This window comes from Leptosomus discolor, chromosome 16 (assembly GCF_034619465.1).
Source record: "Leptosomus discolor isolate bLepDis1 chromosome 16, bLepDis1.hap2, whole genome shotgun sequence".
NCBI lineage: Eukaryota > Metazoa > Chordata > Aves > Leptosomiformes > Leptosomidae > Leptosomus > Leptosomus discolor.
In genome coordinates this window covers 13,163,457-13,187,576 of record NC_141406.1, presented here as the reverse complement: position 1 = coordinate 13,187,576, position 24,120 = coordinate 13,163,457, and the positions used below count along the sequence as shown (strand labels likewise).

At 48.5% G+C, this 24,120-nt stretch overlaps 3 protein-coding genes across 4 annotated transcripts; 2 read left to right on the top strand and 1 right to left on the bottom strand.

Annotated features, from left to right (window-relative positions):
- Positions 1–3,148: 3,148 nt before the first annotated feature.
- Positions 3,149–12,511, top strand: KMT5A (lysine methyltransferase 5A). 2 transcript variants are annotated; one of them, XM_086473979.1, is made up of 8 exons: positions 3,149–3,287; positions 3,611–3,705; positions 5,847–6,003; positions 7,549–7,765; positions 8,576–8,660; positions 9,019–9,078; positions 10,145–10,335; positions 11,479–12,511. In XM_086473979.1, the coding sequence occupies exons 1-8, from the start codon at positions 3,149–3,151 to the stop codon at positions 11,687–11,689; spliced, it is 1,155 nt and encodes a 384-aa protein (XP_086330105.1). In that variant the 3' UTR covers positions 11,690–12,511. The 2 variants fall into 2 exon arrangements, with proteins under 2 accessions (XP_086330105.1, XP_086330106.1); XM_086473980.1 differs by lacking the exon at positions 3,149–3,287 and having other exon boundaries at positions 3,550–3,705.
- A 3,272-nt stretch (positions 12,512–15,783) lies between these two features.
- RILPL2 (Rab interacting lysosomal protein like 2) lies at positions 15,784–20,268 on the bottom strand. Its single transcript, XM_086473981.1, has 4 exons — positions 19,930–20,268; positions 18,863–19,014; positions 16,429–16,539; positions 15,784–15,936 (listed from the first exon to the last, which is right to left on the bottom strand). The coding sequence occupies exons 1-4, from the start codon at positions 20,266–20,268 to the stop codon at positions 15,912–15,914; spliced, it is 627 nt and encodes a 208-aa protein (XP_086330107.1). The 3' UTR covers positions 15,784–15,911.
- An 843-nt stretch (positions 20,269–21,111) lies between these two features.
- On the top strand, positions 21,112–22,194 carry SNRNP35 (small nuclear ribonucleoprotein U11/U12 subunit 35). Its single transcript, XM_009951110.2, has one exon. The coding sequence runs from the start codon at positions 21,179–21,181 to the stop codon at positions 21,974–21,976; it is 798 nt and encodes a 265-aa protein (XP_009949412.1). The 5' UTR covers positions 21,112–21,178; the 3' UTR covers positions 21,977–22,194.
- The last annotated feature ends 1,926 nt before the right edge of the window (positions 22,195–24,120 follow it).

Genomic DNA, 24,120 nt, shown 5'->3' with positions numbered 1-24,120 from the left:
AACAAGGATTAAAATAACGAATAAAGGATTAGACAGATTTAGGCTAAGCTATTTAAAGACAAAGCAATGTTAATTAAACTGACTTAAGTAATTCAGATTAATCAGTGATGCTTCAGACACTAAATGGAGAAAAAGACTACAGAAGTCTGGCCAGAGATGAGAACAGTTTAAACTGCAGCCAATACCTCGATTATTGCCACCTACGTGCCTCAATAAAGGCACAATGAAGTACAGTTCACGTGCACTGCATCTAAGCAGCTCCCTACAATCATGACAAGAGAATAACGTTTTTATGTCTGGAGTTGAAAAGATAGTTACCCGCCAGGCCTGCGAGGAGAATTTATGATCATCCTCGACAGGGAGAGGTGAGTAATCCCGCTGGTGACAGTGTGCTTCCTACCGGCATGAAATTAGCACAGGCAGAATTATCTGCTGATGCTGTTTCCCTAGGATTCCGCATGTAGCTTGAGGATCTCCCTGAATGCACTTTTTGGTCTTTTTTTAATCATTGGTAGATACTGTTCTGAATGTAATTCTATTTTATAATCTGTGAAATGTAGTTAGCACCTACTGGCGTTTCACTAGATGGCTTTATAAAAGAACGTTGCTTAATGTAACACAACACTTACCCTTAGGGCGCTGGTTTTACAGGCTTGCTAATGGAGAGGTACAGTGCCTGAAACGCAAATTGTCAGGATTTCACCTTGTGAATCATTTGTGTAAAAGTTGTGATATTTATTTCATTGCAAATGTGACAGGTGCTGTGTGAGAACTACAGCAAGTCTCAGGTGGAAATATTTAACAAACATCTTGTTGGTGTATTTGAAAGAAATTGAATTCAGAGGTAACCAGTCCTGAAAAAATAAGATTTTTCTAAACTGGGTGAAGTGTTAAATTAGACTTGAAGATACTGACTCTGAAGATTTTCTTTCCTTTCTGAGCGAATCCAGCACCTCGCTCATTAATTTTTCATCCCTTCCCTCCCAAAACAATTTCACAGTTCCGCATTAAAGCGTGGCGCGCTCAGGAGCGGCCCCGATCGTACTACGGGAGATAATATTTAGGTCACTGGGTTTTAAAACCGGTGCTAGTGGGAGTCGCGCTGCTCCCTCTGGAGTCGGCCAGCGCTTTCCCATGTGCTGCGCACCCTGAGTCACGGTGACGGGCGGCTGCAGGCAGACGCTGTAGCCTTATCAGCGATAACACTTTTAACTTCCCCTCGGCACTGGCTTTTTGGGCAGAACTCCCTGAAGCGAGCCAGCGGATTTTGTTGGTTCATGGTGTGACCCCCCCATGCTGGTCCGCTCCGAGATGACGTTGTTTTCTTTGTCGCTCTGGGGAATGCCTTACCCTGCCTTGCCCTCTAGCGGCGGCCCGCACCGCCGCAAGGCTTTGTTTTCATACGCATCTATAAAATGAATATTAAAAATACCCAACTCCCAAAAGCTGAGCAAAACCACAGTAAAGGAGTTTCCAGAGCTTTCCCAGGAGTTTAGGAACAGTGTTCTTCAATTACTGCAAGAAGGACATCATCATTAGTAATTTATGAAGAATTTTGTTCCGGTTGCATCCTAGCTGTGTGAAAAGAACGGTGTGAATTGGGGGGAAAAAATCGGACCAGGGGCTGCCAAGGGCTCCGGTGCTCTTCTGGAGAGCTTGGGGTGCCTGCCTTGACAGAGGAGTTCATCAGCGTGATGCCCAGCTGATGTCACGGAGTTTATGGGACAACACCTGGCGGCTTTTGGTCGCCTTTCTGTGAAATGTGCTTTGTTAGTGAAGACACAGACATGAGAAATCCTGGGGACAGTGCCGAGCTGGGGTTCTTCTGCCTCTTCTCAAAGCACCTGTCGTGCAGACAGCCATCACCAAACGAGGAGGGGGCAGAAACACCGTGCTGCCTTCTGGTGTCTCCTCTGCAGTCCCGCCTCCTCCGTGTCTTGTCCGCTCCCCGAGGGACAGCCCGGGGAGGATGGGGCCGTCCCTGCCGGGCGGTTCTTCCTGAAGCTGACAGTGGTTTGGTTTTTTTTCTGTCGTTCTTTTTAAGGAAAGAGATGGTTTTCTATTGTATCACCATCCTGAATGGGCTGATTAGTCGGCTGTAGGACTGCCCGAGAGACAAGCAGCGGCCTGTGGCTGCAGATAAGCCTTCGGTGGGAAGCCATCCCCTGGGACAACAGCGCTCTGGGTCGGCTCACGTACGACGGGTCCGTATCCTGAGCGCACACGGGTAGCTGTTGTTGGATAAGTCTTAGAAGGGCTAACGCAGATAAGAATTCAGCCTAATCATGTGTTGTGGCTCAATAGAATTGTTCTGCTTAACGTGGGGCACCAAAGAGGCCCTGTGTGGTCATTTCCTGACTGCCATGATGATATCCACGAAGACACACGCAGTATCCCTCGGCCCGCGCGCCCTCATCGCTGCCTTGCTCTTTGCAGTCCTGCTTCCCTGGTTCTGAACTGTGCCTACTAGGCCTGTCCTGAGCTTCTGACCAGGGCATCGATGCCGTTCCAGCTTTGCTGGGGCTGGTCGGTGTTTTGACCATGTTTTAGCCACTCTTGTTGCAGAATGGGGGATTACACGAGGAGGTGACCCCACTTGTGGGACGGCGGAGAGTTTTGATGCTCAAGCACATTCATCAAGTATTATGTTCTCCTGGCTTTGAGGAGGATGGAATTAACGGACTTTTCGTTTCAACCGCGCAGATTGAAGCTAGGCATCGCGGAAAGCAGTGTCATCATTTCGCAGAGCAGAGCTTTGCAAATCCCACCGGGTCATCGCGGGGTCCCCGCCGTGAGGTGGCGGGGGAGGCAGGAGCACAGACCCGTGTGCTCTGCGAAGAGGAGCAGGAGGGAGGAGGTGCTGACGGGACCGATGCCCGCCGGACCGGACAACGGACGGGGGGAGCCCCGCTCCCAGCGGGGCGTCCTACCCACGTGGCGCGGCCCTGCCGCGGTAGGGCGTCCCTTCGCGGGCCGCCAATCAGAGCGCCCGTTGCCCTTCGTACGGACCAATCAGCGCCTAGGGAACGCACGTTTAAACCCTGTTCCCGGGAGCCGCGACCACCTCCGTGTGACAGGGAAAAGGCGGGGTGCAACTCTGCGCGCCAATCAGAGGCGCGGAAGCGATTATCGGCACGCGGTTAAGCCAATGGGGTTGCGGAGGGGAGCTCGGCGTATCCCTGCGGAGCGGTTGCTTTCAGCGGGGGAGCTCCTCGGGGACTGGCGGGGCAGCCGGGCCGCGGGGGGCTCCTGGGCGCCGGGCCGCGCCGCCGCGGTCATGGCTAAAGGTGCGCGGGGGCGGCGGGGAGGAGGAGCGGAGCCGGGGCGCGGCGGGGCTGGGGTCGGGGAGCGAGGCGGGGCTGTCTCGCCGGGCGGGCGCGGGGCATCCCCGCGGCGCGGAGGCTCCTCCCGGGAGGTGCGGGGTGCCGGGGCTGGCGGGACTCCTCCCCCGCGCGGTGTGCGCAGCTCGCCGGGAAGGGGCTGGGCCGCCGCGGCTCGCCCTGCCGCATCCAGCCCTTTAAACATGGCGCAGGCCGGAGCGGCTGGGCGATGACCGCGGGCGGCCGCGCCGGACATGGCTCAGGCGCCGACCTTCCCCCCTTGCTCCTAGGGAAGAACATGCCCAAGGCCAGGGCGGGCGGCGCGAAGGAGGCGAGCCCCGAGAGTGCTGAGAGGAAGGGCCCCGGCCGCCCCCGGGCCGGAGGGGTAAGCACTGCCCGGGCCGGGCCTGGGCGGGCGGAGCGGGGTGGGCGGCTTCTGGGGAGCTTCCCCCCGCGGTGCGAGTGAGCGGCGTGCGGGCTGCCCCGGGGAGCCGCGTGGCCCCGGGCGCCCGGCTTCTGGGGCTCCTCGGATCATTCAGAAATCGGTTAACTTTAAGTGGAATCGGACTCTTTCCGTGTTTCCCCGTGCCCTGCCGCAACCGCTCCGCAAGCGCGGGGCGCTGCCGGGGCTGTCAGCGAGCAGCCAGGCCCCAGGCTCGGCAATCCCTCCGTGCTATCTGCCCTGTCCCGTAGTTCTGTCAGAGGCAGTTGGCCGGAGATGGATCGTCACTTTGCATTTAACCCCCCCATGGAAATAATAGTGGCCATTGCATCAAATCCTGGAGCTCCTCAGCGGCCATTCATGTGCTCTGCCGTGCTGAGAAAACTCCCTGCTCGCCAGGGTCTCAAGCCTGGCACAGACAAAGACGTGGCAGCCGCGTCTCGGTAGCGCCAAGAGCGCAGCAGGCGGGGAGCTGGGAATGTGGGGGGGAAGCAACGCTGGAAAAATAGTTGCTCGTTTCCTGTTAATGGTGTATTCAGAGCCAGGCCGCTTTGCTGGCAGGTGGACTGCTGCAGTTCCCTGCTGCTGGCTTTCTGCGGAAATGCCCATATTTAAACTCTTCACTAAATCTTGAGCACTGTGTGGTGCAGGGTTCGCTGCTTGCAGTTGCTAAAATGGAGTGTTTTCATAGTATTTCATCATTAAAAGCCCCATTTTTTTAATAAGCAAGTCTTGTCTTTCATAGGCCTTTTGGAAATACTGGGGGTCAGAGAACGTCTAACTGACTTGCTTTTTCTCAGGCTGTTCTGCTATAATCTTAATCTTCAGTGAAGTTTGTTTGTGGACTAAAATTTGAGACACTAACTGGCCTTATTTTGTGTGTGAATTATGTACGCGTTAAGTTTGTTACTCATGATTATATTAATTATTAAAATCATCCTATGTATTCTGTTGTGTGCTTTGTTTACTTTTTTTGGTGTTTGTGTGACTATATATACTGGAGTATCTGTTTAGTCAAACATATTTGAGCTTTTTCTTTAACTAATGGGAACCTTTGTGTGCTTTTCTTAAAAAAAGCATGTTTTTCTTGTTTTAACTGGCTTGCAATGTCTGAAAATTGCTTTTAGTTTAGTCAAATTATAGCCAAGAAAAACCCATTCTGGCCAAGTTGCATCTGCTTGTCGAAAGACTGAGATTTCACGGTTGCAATCTGTCTGCCCTACATACACTGCACAGTCAAACTTGGCGAGGTGGCAGGAGACTGTAAAAGCAAAGGTGACACGACTCCACTAAACTGCTAAATTTGATACTGCTCACCATTGGTGTTCTTGGAGCCCGAGCCAGTGGATGCACCCTGGTCCCTGGTGTTTGACCAGGCCAGAGGGTTTTACCATTTTGCTGGCTGGGCACAAGCGCTTTGCGTAGACTCTTTTCTATTTCTATTGTCTTTTGCTATGATTAACTTTACGCTTTATTTTGTGAAATATAATGGATAAAAAGGTAGCATTGTTTGTCTCCCAGACTTCACTGAGAGGTGTCACTCAAGGTAGACTCTGTAAAACCCCTGATTCTTGTCTTCTGTTGCTCAGTAGAGCATAGAAGTAACTGCAATAACATTTGATGCCTCATGAGAGGCTTTGGGTAAGATCATACCTCTCTGGCTATGAGAGGTATGTTCTAGGCTTGGGCAATTTTTGCTGGGTTATTTGTATGCTTTTTGGCTTGCACTCCTTGAGGCCACTTTCCTTCTGAGGAGCTCAGGGATGGGTTTTTTTTAGCACCAGAGTTCATACTGTGAAGCACAACGTGGAAGCTGGAGTTAGTTATGACCACCCCATCCTGTCACATTTCACATGAAAGCCCTCTTGGACTGAGAGTTTGTGTTAGCAAAGATCTCTGAGTGCTTGCCACAGTTATGTTTTCACTTAGTAGAAATAGCAACAGCAGCAAGGATGATGCATTACAGCATAATTTGCATTAGCACAGTCAGCTGTCGGCTCTACTCTCTGCAGTGTGCTGTGGATACTATCTTGAGGTTCTTGGCATCTCTATGATGTACTGATTTTTGTGTGGGTCTGTTTTAGGAGAATGTGTTTATTGGTCAATCCAAAATCTACAGCTACCTGAATCCTAACAAAACTCCTGGTGCTCGCCCCCCACTTCAAGAAGAAAACTCTGTCATGTATCACGAGGTGAAATGTCAGGGCAAAACACTAAACGAAACCTACAGGAAAGGAGATGGTAAGACTGCTGTTTGGATTGTTTGCCTCCTTCAATGTGGTCTGCCCACCCCCAGTTTGAAAACTGTCATACACAGTCCACAAGGCCAGGCAGCTCCCCTGGCCCGGTTGCTTTCCCAGTCCTACAACTCTATCTGCAAACTGTGACTCTATAAAGATGAGGGTGTCCTTATCCTTTTCAAACCTTAGGTCGTAGGTTTACCAGGCAATCTTTCCTCAGTTTTTTTGTCTGGCTATGTTTGTATTGTCTCTCTGGATATAAAAAGCTAGTGCTTGCATTGTCAGTATGCCCTGATCTCCCTGCAATTCTGTAACTACTCTGATTCTTCAGGTCAGTGTTTGGCAGTTTCTCTAATTTTCTGAGGGTCTGTTTTATTACCTAAAACTGGTTTGTTCTGTAAGCAGACTACTAATTTGTATAAAGGCGATTCAAAGTCCAATCAGGTACAAGGTAGAGGTACTGGTAGAAGAAGAAAGGATTCTTAAATTTTCAGGATGACATAAAGGCAGTGAGGAGGAGGAGCGCAGATGGTGGATGCTGAGCGCCAGGCTTCATAGATGCTTTGTTGCAGTGACTAGAAATGGGGATGTTCTGTAAGTTTACAGAGGGGGAGAAAAAAGGCTGGCTTGTGTTTAAAGGTGCATTTAATAACATTGGTAATTTGTCAAAACATTTTAATGCAAATGCTTTTAGCAAGCAGGTATTTTAAGTCCCACTCAACACAGGGAGTGTCAGATTTTCTGGAAACTTTGGCTTGTAATTTAGCTCCCCAGTTCTGACAAGAACATGAGGATGGCTTTAGCTTGTCCCACTGGTGTGGCCTTGCAGCTGTGCTTCATTTCGCCAGTGAGACTGAAGCATCTATTTCAGCAGATGGGACTGTTAAACCTGGTGATTTGCTGTAAATAAAAACTTTATTCAGCTTTAAGCCACACTCACCTACCTCTAAATCAGTTGACTGAGAAGGAGGATGTGGCCATATCAAGGTAGGATGCATGCAACCAAGAAAGTGTTGGTTGTGGGGGGGGGTATACTTCTTAAGTGCCAGCCCTTTAGCTCCTGTGGGCTTTGTCTGAGTGGTCTTGGCCACTTGGTACCAGCACCTGCAGCTACTGATCACAGCAGGGCAGGATCCAGAGAGGCTTCCCTGCCCTCTGCAGGGTGGGATGTTGGTTGGCTTATGGCAACTTGATAACTTTGTGAGCCAGATGCAATCTGTGCGGTTGTTTCAAACACGGCACTGAAGGTGCTGCATGTTCAGTTGGAGAACTCTGAGTCCAGACCTAACGTGACAAAGTACTTGGGCTCTATTTTACCCTTTCTCTGCTCACCCCTCCCTCTGTACGATGTGTACTGTAGCAATGACTAGTCAAAAGTTGAGTAACAGCCTATCTGGATTCTAGCAGGAGGAGTTTGTATCATTCCCTTCCTCTTTTCCTGTTTGACAGAACTAGAAACTTGGACTAGAAGCCATTGGAATTCATTTAAAGCACTCTGGTATAGTTGATCCTAAGTTCAGGCCTGACTTTATTTTCCTGTCACCAGAAAAAAAGAATGGTGGCAATAGAATTGAAGGTGCTATGAAACCAGAAGACCAGAAAGATAAAGCAAGCGGGTGCAATACTTCAGTGCCCTCCTCTGATCAAAACCAAGAAACTGTAGAAACTCAAAAGACGCCCCAGCCTTCAGACTGTGCCGAGGAGGCCAATGCAAAGCCGGCTCAGAAAAAGATGGTTAAAGCAAAACGTGGACCAAGGAGAAAGTAAGTGACTTCTAGAATTGTAAAAGCTTTTCTTCTGCGCGTCATTTTGCACCAGGAGGCTTTGATCGGCATTTGTCCTTCAGGAGCTGTAGTCAGACCTGTAATTGGTGTTACTCTTGTTTTATTGCCTTTTTTAAAGGAAATGATTATGTTGGGGGGAACAAATCTTAAGTGAGACTTCTTTGTTTTCTCAGGAGTATTTGAAAAATACTAAATAGCACCTGAAGTATTTATCTACCTGGCAGAGGACTTTTTGTTTTTCTTGAAAGCAAGGCTGGTGTATTTTATCTCAAGTGAAATGCTCGCTGGTCACCTCTGGAAAAAGAAATTAATGAGCCATTAAGACCTACTTTTCTGTGGACAAATGGGAATGTGTGTTGTCAGAAACGAACAATTGGAGGCTTCCTGACTGAGCTGATACTCTTTCTCATGGCATCGGAGGAATGTGACCTAACATTGATTAATTCCTTGCCAAGCAGTTTTCATGACCTAAATTTTAGAGTGCCTTCTGGCAAGGCACACAGGGGGCTTCAGACTTGTAATGTGACCTTCAGTTTGTTTCCAATGGCATGTCATTCTTGTCGTTAAAGAATTAGTACCCGAGTAATGGAAATAGTGTGGGGAAGAAAAGGGAATGTGGCTTTTGGCTTGAAGTGAAGAGTATTGATAAGAAACACAGATTCATATCGACCACCTCTCATCAACGTATCAGGCTGAAAATAAAAAGTTCTTACAGATCCCTCTGTCCTAGAGGTGTAACTTCACAAATAGTCTGAAACGTGTGTGTTCTCTATTTTTCTTATCCCTTAGAACACAAGGAAGAACACCAAATCGGAAGGTGACAGATTATTACCCAGTCAGAAGAAGTTCCAGGAAGAGCAAATCTGAATTGGAGGTAGTGCTTCTTGTTAAAATAACATCACTTGTAATGCTGCTGGTTAACTGAATGTCTGAGGAAGTGCGTAATGATCTGTAAATGGTTTCCACTGGCCAAACACAAACAGCATTGTGCACTGGAAGTACTGCTTAAAACTTGGAAATGCTGATCCAGTTCTTCTAGGACAGAATTTAGCTGGTTTTGTATTTTGAGGGGCAGAGATCTGTCTCTTTACCATTCAGTTTTGCTAGAAACTTGGGATGGTTTGGAAAAATGGGTGTCACTGGCTAATAATTTCCTTTCAGCTATAGAATAAGCTACAAAAGAAAAGCTATCAACAATACTGTGGTTTTGTTTCTTCTTGTGTCTTCTGCAGACTGAGGAGAGGAGGAAAATAGATGAGCTAATTACAAGTGGGAAAGAAGAAGGAATGAAGGTAACTGCAATGCCAACCTGAGCAGCCATGTACTGTTTGTACAGTATCTTGCTGTTAACCTCTCTATGCAGAAAGCAGCAGAACTTGGTCTCGGGACTGCTGCAGTTCCTCGATAGTAGGATGAAAGTGCAGCAAAACTAGAGCACACTGTCTTTCCTTTTGGATGGGCAGTTTGGCTCTGAAGAGTAGGTATGTGCAGCCTCAGTCACAAATATTGAGGGGGGCTTTATAGTCTTTACTGAAAACGCACTTGCTCCCTTTAGTATCTCATTCCTTGGGTTAGCTTCCAGAACTGGGGTTAGATACAGCATCTTGATTGTCGTATGTTTAAAAGGTGACTGTATGGTAACAAATTCTCTTAGCCTGTTTACAGCCAGGCACTGTGGGTCTTCATTATGGCTCTTGGGATAATGGGTTGTACTGGTTTTCCTCCCACTGCTAGCAAATGCTAGTTATTGCGACCAGGTGCCTACCACTTGGGTTACTCTGGTCACCTGGTTTAGAATTTAAAGCAGAAGTGTCTCCTGGAAGTGCAGGAGAGCTGTGATTCTTGAAAAGCAGCAGCCTGCAGTTAATGCTGTCACACCCACAACAGTGATAGGAGAACTTGTCCAGTTTACAGGGGGAGGCATGAATAGTGAAGTATACTGGTGGGTGATAAATGTAATTATTTATGTGATTGATCTTTCTGTTCCTTTAACTTTTTAACCTGCGTGTGCTCATGGTGTACCTGAAATGGAAAAGCTTACTGCCTCAGCTAATAGGTAGTTTAAAAGAAAAAAAAAATAGGTAACTCTTCTCTGCGTATGGCTCATTTAAAGTAACTCTTAGTTCTTTGATGAGAAGACATTGTATCAAAATACCTGGTAACTACGGGTGTGTCCCAAACTCAACCTATATTTCTTCCACAATGCTGCATATTGTGCTTCTACGGCTTTGTCTGTGATACACATCCCTGCTGTAGCATTTTTTAATGACAAATCACTCATTTCCTAGTAAACAGCATATTTGCAGTCATGTAAATACTTTCTAATTCCCCAGCTGATTTTTCTTTTCAACTCAACAGATTGATTACATTGATGGCAAAGGGAGAGGAGTAATCGCTACTAAACATTTTAATCGAGGAGAATTTGTAGTTGAATATCATGGGGATCTCATAGAGATCACTGATGCGAAAAAGCGAGAAGCTGTGTATGCTCAAGACCCATCCACAGGCTGCTATATGTACTATTTTCAGTACCTCAGCAAAACGTACTGGTAAGCTTCTCTTCCCTTAAATGTGATAGCTGAGTGATGGAGGCTTTGAATGCTGCTGAGTCTTTTCTTGTTTCCATGCAAAATTTTTTTTAAGGGATGCATGAATTCGTAAATCTTTTGGGAGCACTGTTTCATGGTCCAAGAGCTTCCTGTACCTCTGGGCTAAAAGGAGCGGTAGGTGACTCAAAGCCCTGTTCTCTGAAGCACAGCACAAGCTATATGGGGAGTTGTATCTCTTGGTTGAGACTTCTGGCTCTGCCATGGACTTCTGCCTAAATTTATTCTCTAGTAAAATTCACTACTTTCCCTGAGTTAGGAGGATTTTGTTTGAAAAGCAGTATGGATGAATTCTCTGGAAGAGAAATGTTTCCTTCAACTGTCTTTGACTGGGTCTTCTCCTCTCTCTGGGACCTGACACCCATCCCATGTGCATACTTTATCACTCTGCTGTTTCATTTGCTCCAAACTCTTGTTTTCTCAAAGCAACTGCTCAGACTATGCTCCTTCCTCCTTGGGTGATACTGCAGTATACTGGAGTGTGGGCCACTTAACCTGTATATTAATTACCTCGAAGCACCCTGTACCCAAAGTCTCTGACTTGCAGTCTAGATGCAGTAATGACAGCTGCCATAGCAGTTCTTGGTGCAGTGAGGGGCACCAGAGCCATAGTATCCAGGTCTCTGGAAGTTGGGCATGTAGTATTTGGGCATTCTCAGCCTTACGTGTGAGTAGAGACTCTTGCTGGGTTGCTCTGTAGAGACTACTTAGCTTGGACACAGCTTTCTTGAGGGGAGTGTATTTGGGGTATCAGGCCTTTCTGGTGGTGGTCTACATCTGGGTCCTTCTCATGAACAGTTGAGAGCTGCTTGGAAACAGGCAGCTCAGAAACATAGTCCAAAGTTTTCTGTTTTCTGGGTTTTGTGCTAACTTAAAAATCTCTCAGAATTGTTTTAGTTTGCCTACATTGCCACATTACGTGCTGTCTGTTTAATCATATGAACGTTCTGTAATATTCTGGCTTTCCTGCATTTTTCAAGCCTTGTGTGGATTTGCCGTTCTTTATCTGATCTGTGCTTTGGTTTTTGTCCACAAACACGACTGCATAATACGCAGCAATCCCAAATTCTGTTCTTGTTCTTTCAGTGTTGATGCTACAAAAGAAACCAATCGTCTGGGAAGACTGATTAATCACAGCAAATGTGGCAATTGTCAGACGAAGCTTCATGACATCAATGGTGTGCCTCATCTCATACTGATAGCTTCCAGAGACATTAAAGTAGGTGAAGAACTGTTGTACGACTATGGAGACAGAAGCAAAGCTTCCATTGAAGCTCATCCGTGGCTGAAACACTAATCCATCTTCTTTGTTTGGGTTGGTTTTGGGGTTTTTTTTGGACTGAGTGCTCTACAAGGAATCAGTGGATTTTTTTTTTTCCCCTGTCCTCACTTCCCTTGGCTTTCTTAGTGGGCTGCTTATGGTGTTCTGAGCTCTTTAAAAACTACCTTGTTGCTTTGCAGTATTTAAATACCTGTTGCAGTTTTCCAGGCAGGCTCAAATAATTGATCTTAGATTGCCAAAACTTTTATATCATAAAAGGAAACCCTCCCCTAAAATTTGAATACTTCTGCACAGTGGCCAGTGCCACCTGAGCACGCAGTCGAAGACTTGCACAGAAACTTAACCACGCGGGCTGTGCTCCCGCTTCTGCGATGAAATGTCACGCTCCGCTTGGTGGGGTGATGAACTTGGCAGCAGATGTAGTTCTGTACTCGACTCGTCCATCCAATGGCTTGACTGCTTGTCAGGCTGCTCTTTACAACCCAGAGCTGACAGGCTTCTCTGAGATGGATGCTACTATCGTTCTCAAGTAATTTGTGGTAGGGATCCAGTTTTCCAGTGTCGTATCTCATGTTGGCAATGAACTTTAAATGTGCTGGCGCTGGGGGAAATGGCTGGCCAAATTGGCTGCTGTCTTCAGAGAAATGACTCCAAGTCAAATGAGGATGGATTTTGATAGGCGGGGTTGGTATTGAGTAGAAATGTGAAGATAGAACTTCACAGTGAGAGTCAATGGTTGACATTACTTATTTTCTAAGACTTCAGAAGGTACCTTTTTATAGCTGATGGCTGATTCTTGGAGGTGTCTCCCAGAGGGTTTTAAAGTAAAAAAAAAAAAAAAAAAACACCTCTCCAAAAATTTTTTTAATTACCTTCCTATGCTAATTAGCCACATCAGAAGCTATTTATTTACTGTGAATGCTTGAAGTAGAGCATAGCGGTTCCAAAACCGGGAGTCATCTTCATATGCAGCTTCAGATGGTAGCGATGGAGTTCATGCAATGAAGAAAGTAGATTCCTTATTGCCTGGTCCTGTAGGTCTGTCCAGCACGGTCTGGTCCCACTGTCCTAACTGGGAGTCGAGCGCTTAGCACCTTGCGGCTGTGTGTTACGTTACTGTTGGAGAACCCAACCTGTGATATAGGCGGGCAATACAATGCAGGTCCTTTATGTTAAAGATGAATTCTTACCAGTTGGAATTTTTGCCAAGGCAGGCTTGGCACGTGTGTAGATGAAAATGGCTGTGAGCCATCAGCCACACTTGCTGCTGGATGATTTCAGCAAGGGATCTGTGGCTCTGTTAATGTCTTCTGTTCCTCATGTCTTGAAGGCTGCTGCTGTTCCAGCTGATGCCCTCTAGGACAATCTTATATGCTTGCCTATGTGATAGGTCAGATAGATAGCAACAACATCCTGGTTGTACGCTCCAGCAGCAAGAGAGGTGGCTTAGTGATGTATTTTTTAAATTAAAAACTTGAAGACAATGTCTCTGTAAAATAAAGAATATATTTATTATTGATGAAGTGGCTGCTATAGTACCTGTCTCCATTGCAGATCATTAGCATTTTGAAAGAAAGCTGTGAAAATCATTAGCCATTAAATGCTTTGTATTATTTACCACTTAACACAAGGCAAGCTTGTCAGAGACAGCCTGTGTGTTTTTACCATTTCTGAAGAATTAACTGGAGACCTGTTACCTTACATGTACTGAGTTACAGGTAAGACCTTCGGCTGACTGGTTTTCCTCTGGTCTCAGTAACAGAGACTACAGCAGTGTACAGTATCCTGTTTTACTGGAGCATTTCCCTTAAGTCAAAATTGGAATAAAATGCTTCTTTTGGTTTTTTTTTATTTAAATGTTTGCTTGTTCTCTATCAGGTCAAATGGCTTAAAACCTCTGTTCTTCAGCATCACTTCTGTAAGCAAGAAAGGGGGAAGGCTTCTTCCCTGTTTTACATAAAAGGAAAATTGTCTTCTCTGAAACGCTTAACTGGTATCGAGTAGCACTGCATCGGAAGATGGTAATAAAGCTGATGTTGCACTGAATATGTATCCTTTACTTTTCTAGGAACAGATTTATCTATCCTATCTGTATCAAAATACTTTCCATGGAAACATGCCATTTGGATTTTTATCTCTGTCTTACAGGAAGGTTGCATCTTCTGACAAGGCCTAGAGCACTTAGCAGGGAAAGATCCCCTTGGCTTGGGAGCTAAATTGCTGCTGTTGGGCTCGTGTGGCTTTGCTAGAGGCAGCAGGTGGCTCTAGCAGGACTGTGGCCTCTTCTGGTGCAGACATAGCCAAGGAATTTGCTCCCCTTTGGAGAGAGAAGCTGTGCAGCTCACTCTGCACCAGAGTGGAGGCAACTGGGATGGTTCCAGAAAAAGCCTAGCTCCTAAAGGGTGCTTTAACTGTCTGCTTTAACTGCTGAACTCCTACCGTATTTTTTTGATAAAGAACATCTCAAATGGTAAGCTGAAAAGAAGAACTGCAGCTTTCGTTACTGTCTCCTTCCACGACCTGCAAAGAGCAGCCTAGGGCTATGTTACAGTCTTCAGCGCCTCCGTGGCAGGCTGATACCTTTGCACAGCTCTGTCTAATCTGGGTGGTTTATTACCTGAAGTTGTATCATTAAGACTTAGTGGAGTGATTAATGTGTCTTGGGGCACAATTCCCCCTCCCCCTCCATTTCTTTTAAAGGAGATTAGAAAATACATCCCTAGATAAACGACAGAAGAGGATGGAGTTCAGCACACACGTAAACATCTCTTTTCAGCTCAGAGGTGTATCCTGGCTGTTGCTGCTGTGTGATTGGTTTTGCGTTGGTTTTTTTCTCTTAAACACAAAGCCTCTGCTAAGGAAATGCAGTAACTTCCTTCCCTGCTGCCACGCTCTAGAAAATGCATTGTGGGGACATGGCCAAGGCTTATTAATATTTTGAAGGTGGCAAAATGGCTTTAGCGGTTCTGTGCCCTGGCTAAACCAGCTGGCTTGGGTCAGACATCTTTGATGTTGCCTTGCTAACAGATTCGTTCTGAAAGGAGGCTGCAGTTCTGCCTTCTGCAAAGCCGCACTCACGTTGTGCATCTGAGCAGATGTGTGAAGTGTCCTATATTTTTCATGCTGCTAGTGTATGAGAGGGAATCAAAAGATTTCAGAGCCTGCCTTCACTTCTGAAGAGAGTAAGATCACAGTTTGATAGCTGTCACTGCTCCTTTTATGTCTGTTCAGACTTTTCTGCTTTGGAAATTCTACTCTTCTAAACCTGGAACCTAATTGGTGACTTTGGAGCTTCTTCTCTACCCCTCTGTTTGCCCTATATGCTTCCACTAGTGATAAATCTCATTACTGGGGCTAATCAGAGTGTGTGACAGTTGACTGGGAGAACAGAGCTTATGAAAAATGCAGCTGTCTACCACAGGAGACCTTTAGCTGTCAGAAATGAAATGTTTGGTGCATCTCCCAGTTTGAGCGTCTCTGCACCTCTGAAGAGACATCAGCCCTTCTTGTGGGCAGAGCATGATGCAGCAGCTTTTCTTCCCTTGCTGTTTTTCTCCACTGTCTTTCATCTCCACCCCAAACCGCTGCCCCTGTGTGTGCAGGGGTTCTGTGTCGCAGCCCAACTGCCTCTTCCTTCGGTCGGTCAGGGTGTGACAGGCTCCTGCCTGCTGCTGCCTGTGTATCACCCATCTCCTGCAAAGACACAGAACAAAAAGCAACGCTGGGGTTTTCTTCAGGCAGTTCTGTGTTAGTGCAGGATAATTCCTTTCTGTGGAAGAGCAGCAGGGACCACATCTGAGCGGGTTCTTCCTTCCCAGCGCTTCTGTATGAATGCACTTGTGAAGGGCTTGTATCTCTTAAAAATATCTTCATCTTGGAAAATGATTTGGGCTGAGCACTTTGATAGGTGGGCAGGATAGTAAGTGGTAGTTCAGATCATCCCAGGCTCTCTTAATAAGAATAAAATCCACCTTTGTATAAACATTTATTCTCTACATGTGGGTAATGTCTGCCAGGAACCCAAGAAATACAAAAAGTGTCTGTCTTAAACAGTTTCTAAAAAATAGGAAAGTAAAAATCTGTTTTGTAAGAATATTATACAACACAATTTTTATGAGATTGCTTGTTCTCTACAGTAGGAGTGATGTTTTTTCTTCCAACCATTGACTCCCCTAATGCCTTAGAGGCTCCCATCAGTGCCGTTTCTGAACAGGAGGGGTTAAGCGCTCAAGAATCCTCATTTTCCATGTTTAAAAGAGAACCTAAAAAAAAAACAAAACAAAAAAAAATCAAGAAGGAAACAATGTAAACTGGAAGAGAAAGAACATGCAGAGAGCTGGCTGTGTGAATGTGTTCTGCTATTTTGGGGAACTTTAGGGACGCAGCCTGAGCTTGTGGGTACTGCTTACAGCTGCTTCATACAATGTCACCAAACCTCCAGGGACAGCTGGCACGTTCCCACAACAAAGCCTTACTGTGCTAGCAGGGGAGGCAAGTATTGCTTTTTTGCTCTGAAATGCTTATTTCTCCTAGAAAAAAGTGACGCCCTGCTTGCTTGGGTGGAGGTTACCTTCCTGTGGAGTGCTTTTTCCCCAGGAAAGGATTTATCTGTCGGGTTTTAATTTTACGAGGAGAGGAGGAGAAAACAATATCCAGCCAACTAGGCTAAAGTTCAGAATTCATCCCTGGATTCACTGAGCATAGAGTGCTGTATTCTCCCATATTCTGCCAAAAAAAGATGCAGACAAACTCACAGCCGTTTGATGATTGTCTTCTCTTCGCTGTCCTTGCTGGTGCCAGGGCTGCTGCCTCTGGCTTCTTTTTCCAGTTCTCCGGTTTGGTCCTTTTTCTGTGAGATGATCCCACTGGCAAAAGAAGAGGCTTTGTTTATTTTTTTTGTGGATTTGTGCATAGCGTGGCATTGCATATGTTAAACCCTTCCCTGGGCAGCCTGGGATGTGGGTGAATGGGTGTTCCCAGGACAGGGATGGCAGCCTGGCCTGTTCCTTGTAAGGAATTACTCTTATTTTCCTTAAATACCACAGTGTAATCCTGCTTGGCCTGTGCTTTAATGAGAACACTGAAACGGTAACGAGGTGACTTCTCCAGAGAGGAAGAATGGCAAATCCGAACAGGAGCGAAAGGGAAGTATAATTACATGCTGGATTTGTACGAAAGGCCAAAGATGACAGGAGGGTGCAGACACAAATGGTGAGTTTCTGCATGGGTGGCTCTGTGGTACCTTCGGCGCAGGCACGAAGGCTCACACCACGGGGCTGGGAACAGATGGGAGATTCCCAGCTTCCCTGCAAGGCAGGGGGCTGTTCCTCTTTCCAGCCGATAGAGGAGAAAAGAAAGGCTTTGCCTGAGCGGGAGGTTTTGTCATCCTGCTTCAATGCTGCTACACTCCATAAGGTTGTGACCGCCTATTTTAGGCAAAAGCTTCGGTGTCACCAAAGGAAGTTTCCCATGCTCGGAATCGGGTTAGATTTTACCGGTTGGTGTATGATGCTATGTTGTCACAGCATGCCAACTTAACTGTCCTGAGCTGACCTCATTTAGCTGGAGAGCTGAGTGGATCAAAGCTTGTGCCTGCAGTCGCTGAATGCTGAAAGTAACTAAGCAACGCTCATCTGGACCTTGGGAGTGAAAATACAGGACAGGATCTGGAAATTGGTGCGACATCGGGCATGGGATAATTCTGAGGCAGATTCTCCTCTTGGAGAAACAGAGCTATGAGCTGTTTGGTGACACTGCGGGTTGCTAATACCTGCCTGATAACTGCTCCTCAGAAATCATGACAAAAACTGCAAACCCCCAACGTCACCAGTCCTTTTAAGCCATTCTCTAGGAGGATGTCAGTGACTTTATGCTATACAGAGCTTATTTCTGATGCACATAAGACATTTTAGAATACATATTTGTTTTTGTCCTTTTCCCCTGCACAACCCCTCTCTATTGTCTATAAAGGGAAGATGGTTTTTGGCTTAACCCTGCAATGCCGTACAAGGAGATAACCACCCAGAATTACCTGAACTGAAAAGCAGCCTGGACACGTTCTCTAGGTGCAAAGCACTGTGACTGAAATAATTCACTCAAAACATTCACTCTGTTTATTTTTAACTGGGCCGGTACCAGGCTGTGTAACACGGCTGGGAAATCAAAGGGAGGAGCCGTTCCAGTGGCTGCCCAGCAAAGGCAGGCCCCGGAGCTGGGGAGGGGGTGCCCTGCTGCGCTGGGGGACCTGCTGCCGAGCAGTTTGCCAACTGAGTTCTTGGATTTAACTTTAACTTTGTGGCTTAACCTGCCTGTTATGGACAAGGCAAAGGTTGGGCTCACTTGCTGTGCCCAAGAGGTTGTTGCTGAGATATCTCAGCTGAAATCTAACGTGCTCAGGCATTTTGCATTCAGATTAAGAAGCAGATTCTCGCCCCGAGGAGTTTGTAATGCAGCCTGATGATGAGGGGCAGAAGCTGGGGGAGAGCAGCCTTGGAGGTGGATGAATTTGTAGCACCAAAAGCAAGCCCCTTCCTGCATCCCACCCTTTGGCCACAGTGATGGTCCCTTCTAGAAAGAGCAAAATCCCTCTCTGAAAGCAGTTGTTTTGCACAGTTCAAGTGTCTTAACCCTCTGTTGGCAGTCTTAAAACAAAAAACCCCACAGCTTATCTTGAATGATGATGAAAGGGCTTAATATTCTGCTTTCTCGATCGATGCCATACCTGCTGTGGGAGCAAAGGAACAGTAGATAAGCCAGCGTCCCTGATGGCAAGCTGGAAGAGGAAGGAAACTTTGACTAAACCCGAGATGGAAACCCCTGTGCTCTTTGGTACATGGCGTGGCTTTAGACAAGAACCGTAGCGTGCACCTGCTGTGACTGCACAGATGAATTCACAGGCACCTGGCTTGTACATGGTGTGGGAGTAACTACGCAGGCTTACAGCCATGCGATTACGGGAACAGGCTGCGCAGAGTAACAGGGAGTTTAGTTCTAAAATGATGTTGTATAGAAACTTCATCGTTCCCCCATTTTTCTTTGCTTATTTGTAGGCTTTGGCAGAAGAGATGTCTCTTAAATGTCTGGGCAGTGCCTAGCCTGATCTAGCTGTTCAAACCTGCAACACTGATCTGAGAAGCTCCCCAGACAAGAAGTAATTGTTAGTAGTTCTTTGCTGACTTCACAATGTACCTCTTGTAGCAGTGTAGCTCCTCTTGCACCACGAGAAGCTGAGCTTTCAGCTGGTTACGCTCTTGCAATACATCTCGCAGCTCCTGCAATGTGAACCGGGGGCGATTTGGGTCTGTGAGGTCTATGACCATTTTGTCTGGTCCAAGGCTGAGCTGCAAAATAAACGGTGGTGGTCATGATCTTGTAACCTGCCAAAACCAGGGCAGTCATAGAGTAAAACCCCTGGATTTTATAAATATGTAGCAATTCTTGGGACTAGTACGAGTTCATCGCAATCTTGATTTTTGCCAAGCAGATCATGATAGTTTTTCATACTTGTGTATTCCCTCGGTGCCTGCATTTCCCAGCCAAGTACAGGGCCCAACTGTGCCAGGCTCTGACCACAGCGAAAAGCAAAGTCTTTGTCCCAAAGAGATTGCAACCTAGCTTGTCAAGACGCTGCTTTTATTTGCTTTTCCCATGATGAGAGAGGCTGAGCAATCTGGCTAACGTCACACCAAAACTCTGTGGCAGAGAGAGGCGAGAACTGAATTCTCCTTTCCTCATTTAAGACCTTTGCGGTGATGGCTTTTTCGGTCACAGGCGCCAGTTTCCCTCGTGCAGAGTAACAAAGCTTCAGCGCTTGCGTAAATGGCAAGTCGTCTTTGTGGGGCCAGGGCTGTGTACGAGGTGTATTTGTACTCTGGGCGGCTCTGCCCGTGTGCCTGAACCCCTCTGCCCGCTGCTGAGCTAAGAGTGGGGTTAGTCCCCACAGTGAAACAGGAGCGAGGGGATTCGCAGCACCACTTGTAACAACCCTGAGGATCTCCGCTCTGCAAACGGCTTCAAGGCCTTCTACAGCGACGAGAACCGGACTTTCTGAGCCTCGCTCTGCTGCGGCAAAAGAGACCAGCGACTGCGCCAAAAGTACCCTCCGACCCACCCGGTGCTGGGGTGGGTTCCACGACCCGCACGTGGCCGAGCGGACAGGCCGCGACCCGCCTCGGGCAAGGGGCCTCTGGCCCCTGTGCCGCCCCGCGGCCAAGCCGTGCTGCGCGGCGGGCGCCCACCGCGGCCCCGGCACCCACCTGCTGGGCGCCCCCTCGGGACCCCTCTCCCCGCAGCTCCTCCACCTCCCGCCGCAGGCTGTCCCGCTCCATCCGCAGCTGCTCCTCGGCCAGGCTGCTCTCGCTCACCAGCGCTTCCAGCATCTCCAGCACCCTCACGATCCTGAACTGCAGCCGGGCCAGGGCGGCGGGCATCCGCTGCCCGCCGCTGAGCTGCAGCAGGTCGCGGCCCACCACCGAGGAGATGTCATAGACATCCCCGGCCGTCAGCTGGAAGGGGCTCTTCTCCAGAGCCCGCTCCGGGCCGCCATCCCCCTCCTCCTCCTCCTCGTCCTCCTCCTCCCCCCGGCCCTGCTGCATGCCCGCCGCTGACTCCCTTCCCCGGGGAAGGCCGGGCCGGGCGGTGCTGCCGGCGGAGCCCGCGGGCGGAGCGACCCCTCCCGCCCCCGGCGGTTTCCATGGAGGAGGCCGCGGCCTGGCGGCGCTTCCCGCCCTGCCACTTCCCCTACGGAGTCACCACCCACCCGCCCGTCCTCCGCCGCCGGTAAGGGGACCACGGGGGCACGGCGGGGAAGGGCCGGGGGTGGCTGCCGGAGCCGCAAGCCGAGTGCCGAGCTCTGCCCCGGGCTGGGCACCGGCACCGAACCGAACCGGGCCGGGCGGGGAGGGAGGGAAACGCGTCGGCTGTTCCTCAACGCCACATTCGCCAGGCGTCATGGCGAAGCGCCTCAGGCGGCTCCGGGGAGGGTGTGTGGGGGTGTTGGCGGCGCTCCGCCTGACGGGCCGCGGGGGAGAGCGGTTATTACAGCAAACGCCGGCGGGAGGCGGCTCCCCCCGCCCCGCCGGGGCCTGGCGAATCGGCCGCTGCCGACGGGAAGAGCCGCCTTCGTGAGCTGAGGTGAGCGGCGCGGCGGGCGGGCGCGGCCCTCAGGCGGGGAGAGGCGGCGGGAGGGGGCCCTCAGGCGGGGGGACCGGGCAGGGCCCGCGGGGGAAGGACGGGGCCGGGGGGACCCTCAGGCAGGGGGACGGGGTAGGGCCGGGCCGCGGGGCTCCCGTCAGCCGCCGGCGGATCCAGGCTCCCCGACCCGGCTCTGCCCCGGGATGTGAACTCAACAGCGACATTGCTGGTTTATGTAAGTTGGTCCCACTTTGGGGGGGTTTTGGATGAAAAATACTGTATGGCAGTGGTGAAAGGGCCTCTTGCGCTCCCTGCTCTTCTTCCTAAAACACCTGTGAGTCTGTGTGATGCATTTTTTTTTCCCTCTAGACAATGAGTGACTGGGCCCCCATAGCAAAGGAGTATGACCCCCTCAAAGCCGGGAGCATTGATGGCACAGACGAAGAGCCCCACGACCGTGCCATATGGAGGGCTATGTTGGCGCGCTATGTACCCAACAAGGGAGTTACAGGCGATCCTCACCTTACCCTGTTCGTAGCGAGGCTCAATCTTCAGACAACAGAAGAGAAGTTAAAGGAGGTCTTTTCCCGGTACGGAGACATCAGAAAGATCCGTCTGGTTCGAGACCTGGTCACGGGATTTTCCAAGGGTTATGCATTCATTGAATACAAAGAGGAGCGTGCTCTCTTGAAGGCCCACAGAGACGCCAACAGGCTGGTTATTGATCAACATGAGATCTTTGTAGACTTTGAACTGGAAAGAACTCTCAAAGGATGGATTCCTCGGAGGCTTGGAGGTGGTTTTGGAGGCAAAAAAGAATCTGGGCAGCTACGGTTTGGAGGACGGGACAGACCTTTCCGAAAGCCCATCAATTTGCCAAACATGAAAAATGATTTCTATGGAGAAGGATCAGCAGAGAAAAGAAACTGGTCTCGTGAGGGAACAAGGGACTGGAGAACAAGGGACCGAGACCATGAAAGGAGCAGAGACAAGCGGTGGCCGGAAAGGGAGCGGTCGTGGACTTGGGGTGAAAATGAGAGGGAGAGGGACTCCAAAGAGGAGAGGAGCAGAGGGAGGGAGAGGAAGGACAGAGACAGGAAGGACAGGGATAGAGACCGGAGCAGGGAGAGAGATGCCAAGAAACAAAGAGAGGATGATAAGCATCGATAGGTGACAGTGCCTTGTCCTTGGGTGGGTTGTCTCCTCGTACATCCCCAGCGTTTCAGTTGCGGATGTTGCCTTCAGCTTGGGGCTGTGAGCAGCGCTCCCAGAGCAAGCTGTGCTGGTACTGCCTGGTGCCTGCTGGAGGCTCTCTGTAGTTTGGTTGCCAATGCAGTTATGATCCATGTTGAATTGTTCTTCAGAGAAAATAAACTTCCGTATTCCTATTTTTGAACTGGTGAATGCTGTAAGAAATGCACCACGTGTACGGGCATCCCACTGAAATTGAGTATCCATCTCGTTTGATACCCATCTGGCTGCCAGGATTAGGGTTCACGAGTGAGCTCCATGTTTAATGATGTGCCAGATGCGCGCACTCATTTAGCGAGACAGATGCTCTTCATGAAATAGTCACTTGTTGAAGAAATAGTAATGGAATAGCAACAAACTAAGCTTCTGAAAAACAGAAGCCGATGGGGAGTGACTTAATCTTCTTGAAGACACTGGGACAAGGCGAGCTCCTTAGTAGCCCTATGTCCGTAACTAGTGCTGTGAGGTGAGAGAGAAGCACGTAAGGAGAAATGCATCTTTTACATCACGGGAGGATGCAATTCCCTTTTACCGGGGGGATGTGCCCTACAGAGCAGTCAGGTCAGGAAACGCCTGATGTTCCTGGTCAATGCAGGACAGTCGCTGACGGACGGTGTCACGGTTAGATGTGGCTGCAGCTGCACCCACTGTCCTCTCCTCCTCCCTGCCAGTGGAGTCCTGCCAGCACAGGGTTTAAATCCTGTTCTGCAAACTGGGCTCGCTCTGGCTGTAGCTGAATTGGGGAAAACGGAGGGCAAAGCATCTCCTGCTTGCAGAGCCAGGATGTGTACACACGGACACACGTCTTCTGGTGGGGAGCTGACAGTGCTCTCTAGAAAAGGCTCTTTGTCATCGTAAGCCATTCCTAAATACCTGCTAATGTATTTTAAACTGTATTTTTTTGGTCACCCTTTGAACAGCCCTATTCTGAACCTTGCCTGGTTCGAGGCTTTATTTCCGTGAAGGGTTGTATGGGCCTTTCTCAGGGGAAAGAAGACAGACCCACATGCTGTATCCCCAAGAAGAGGTGGTATTCACTTTCCACAAAAAAAAAAGATCACGAGCCATGTAGAAATACCTGTTTTTCAGAAATATTTATTAAACTGTTAAAATGGTTTACTGTCCAACCGGGAAAAAAACAAACAAACAAAAAAACCAACCCAAAAAACTTCAGTGATCCTGCACTTTGCAGACAGGACTGTTACGCCCCTTACCTGACAACATCCTGGCCCCCTTTCTAAAAGTAGATTTTACTTGAATATTGAGAAACAATACGTGATGGATCTTCAGACCTTTCCATACTCTTCCCTATGTGCCATCCCTTCCGATGGCACTTGGCGTGTATAAAGTCAGCGCTTCAAACACGAGGATGAGGAGCAAAGTGGTTGATGTGAGCAGGTCAGGAGTAACTAACGAGATTTCTGAGGTAATGGGCTACGGAGATGAGTGGGAGAAGGTTGTACTGCTCAGTGCCGTGTTTGCAGAGCTGACCCGACAATAGCGCGCTGGGCTCTGGCGTACGGGACGAGCTCTACGTGCCCTAGGCCAGGAGACGCCCTTTGTAATACACCAGCTTAGGTGCTGGGGAAACCAGTTCAGTCTGTGTGCTTCTATTATCCCAGTTCATTGCCCTCAGCTGATTTCCAAAGGGATGTGCTTATTCAGGCCGTGCCTCCGCTGCATTCTTGTGTTGCTTCTATCACTGCATCTCTTCTAAATGTGCCAAACGACTGTGAATGATGCGAGGGAGAGGCTCCACGGGCATCGTTCACAACTTACTTTAACTGCCTGGCAGAACTGTAGTGTATTTTTTTTTTCTCCTAATATGGAAGTGAAACAGAGATCTTAGCAACTTCAGTATCATTAAATTAAGACACTCCTCCCCCCATTTAAGAATTGCTTTTCACACAAGGGGGGAAGTGCTGCTGTTTTACGGATACAGCTTTCTGTAAGCATAAAACTTAAGATACGTTACCAAAACGCAACCAGGCAAAGGCATATCTAGTACCAGCAGCAGCGCTGCCGTCGCTATTTCCGATGCAGATGTCGTTCACGTAAGGCCA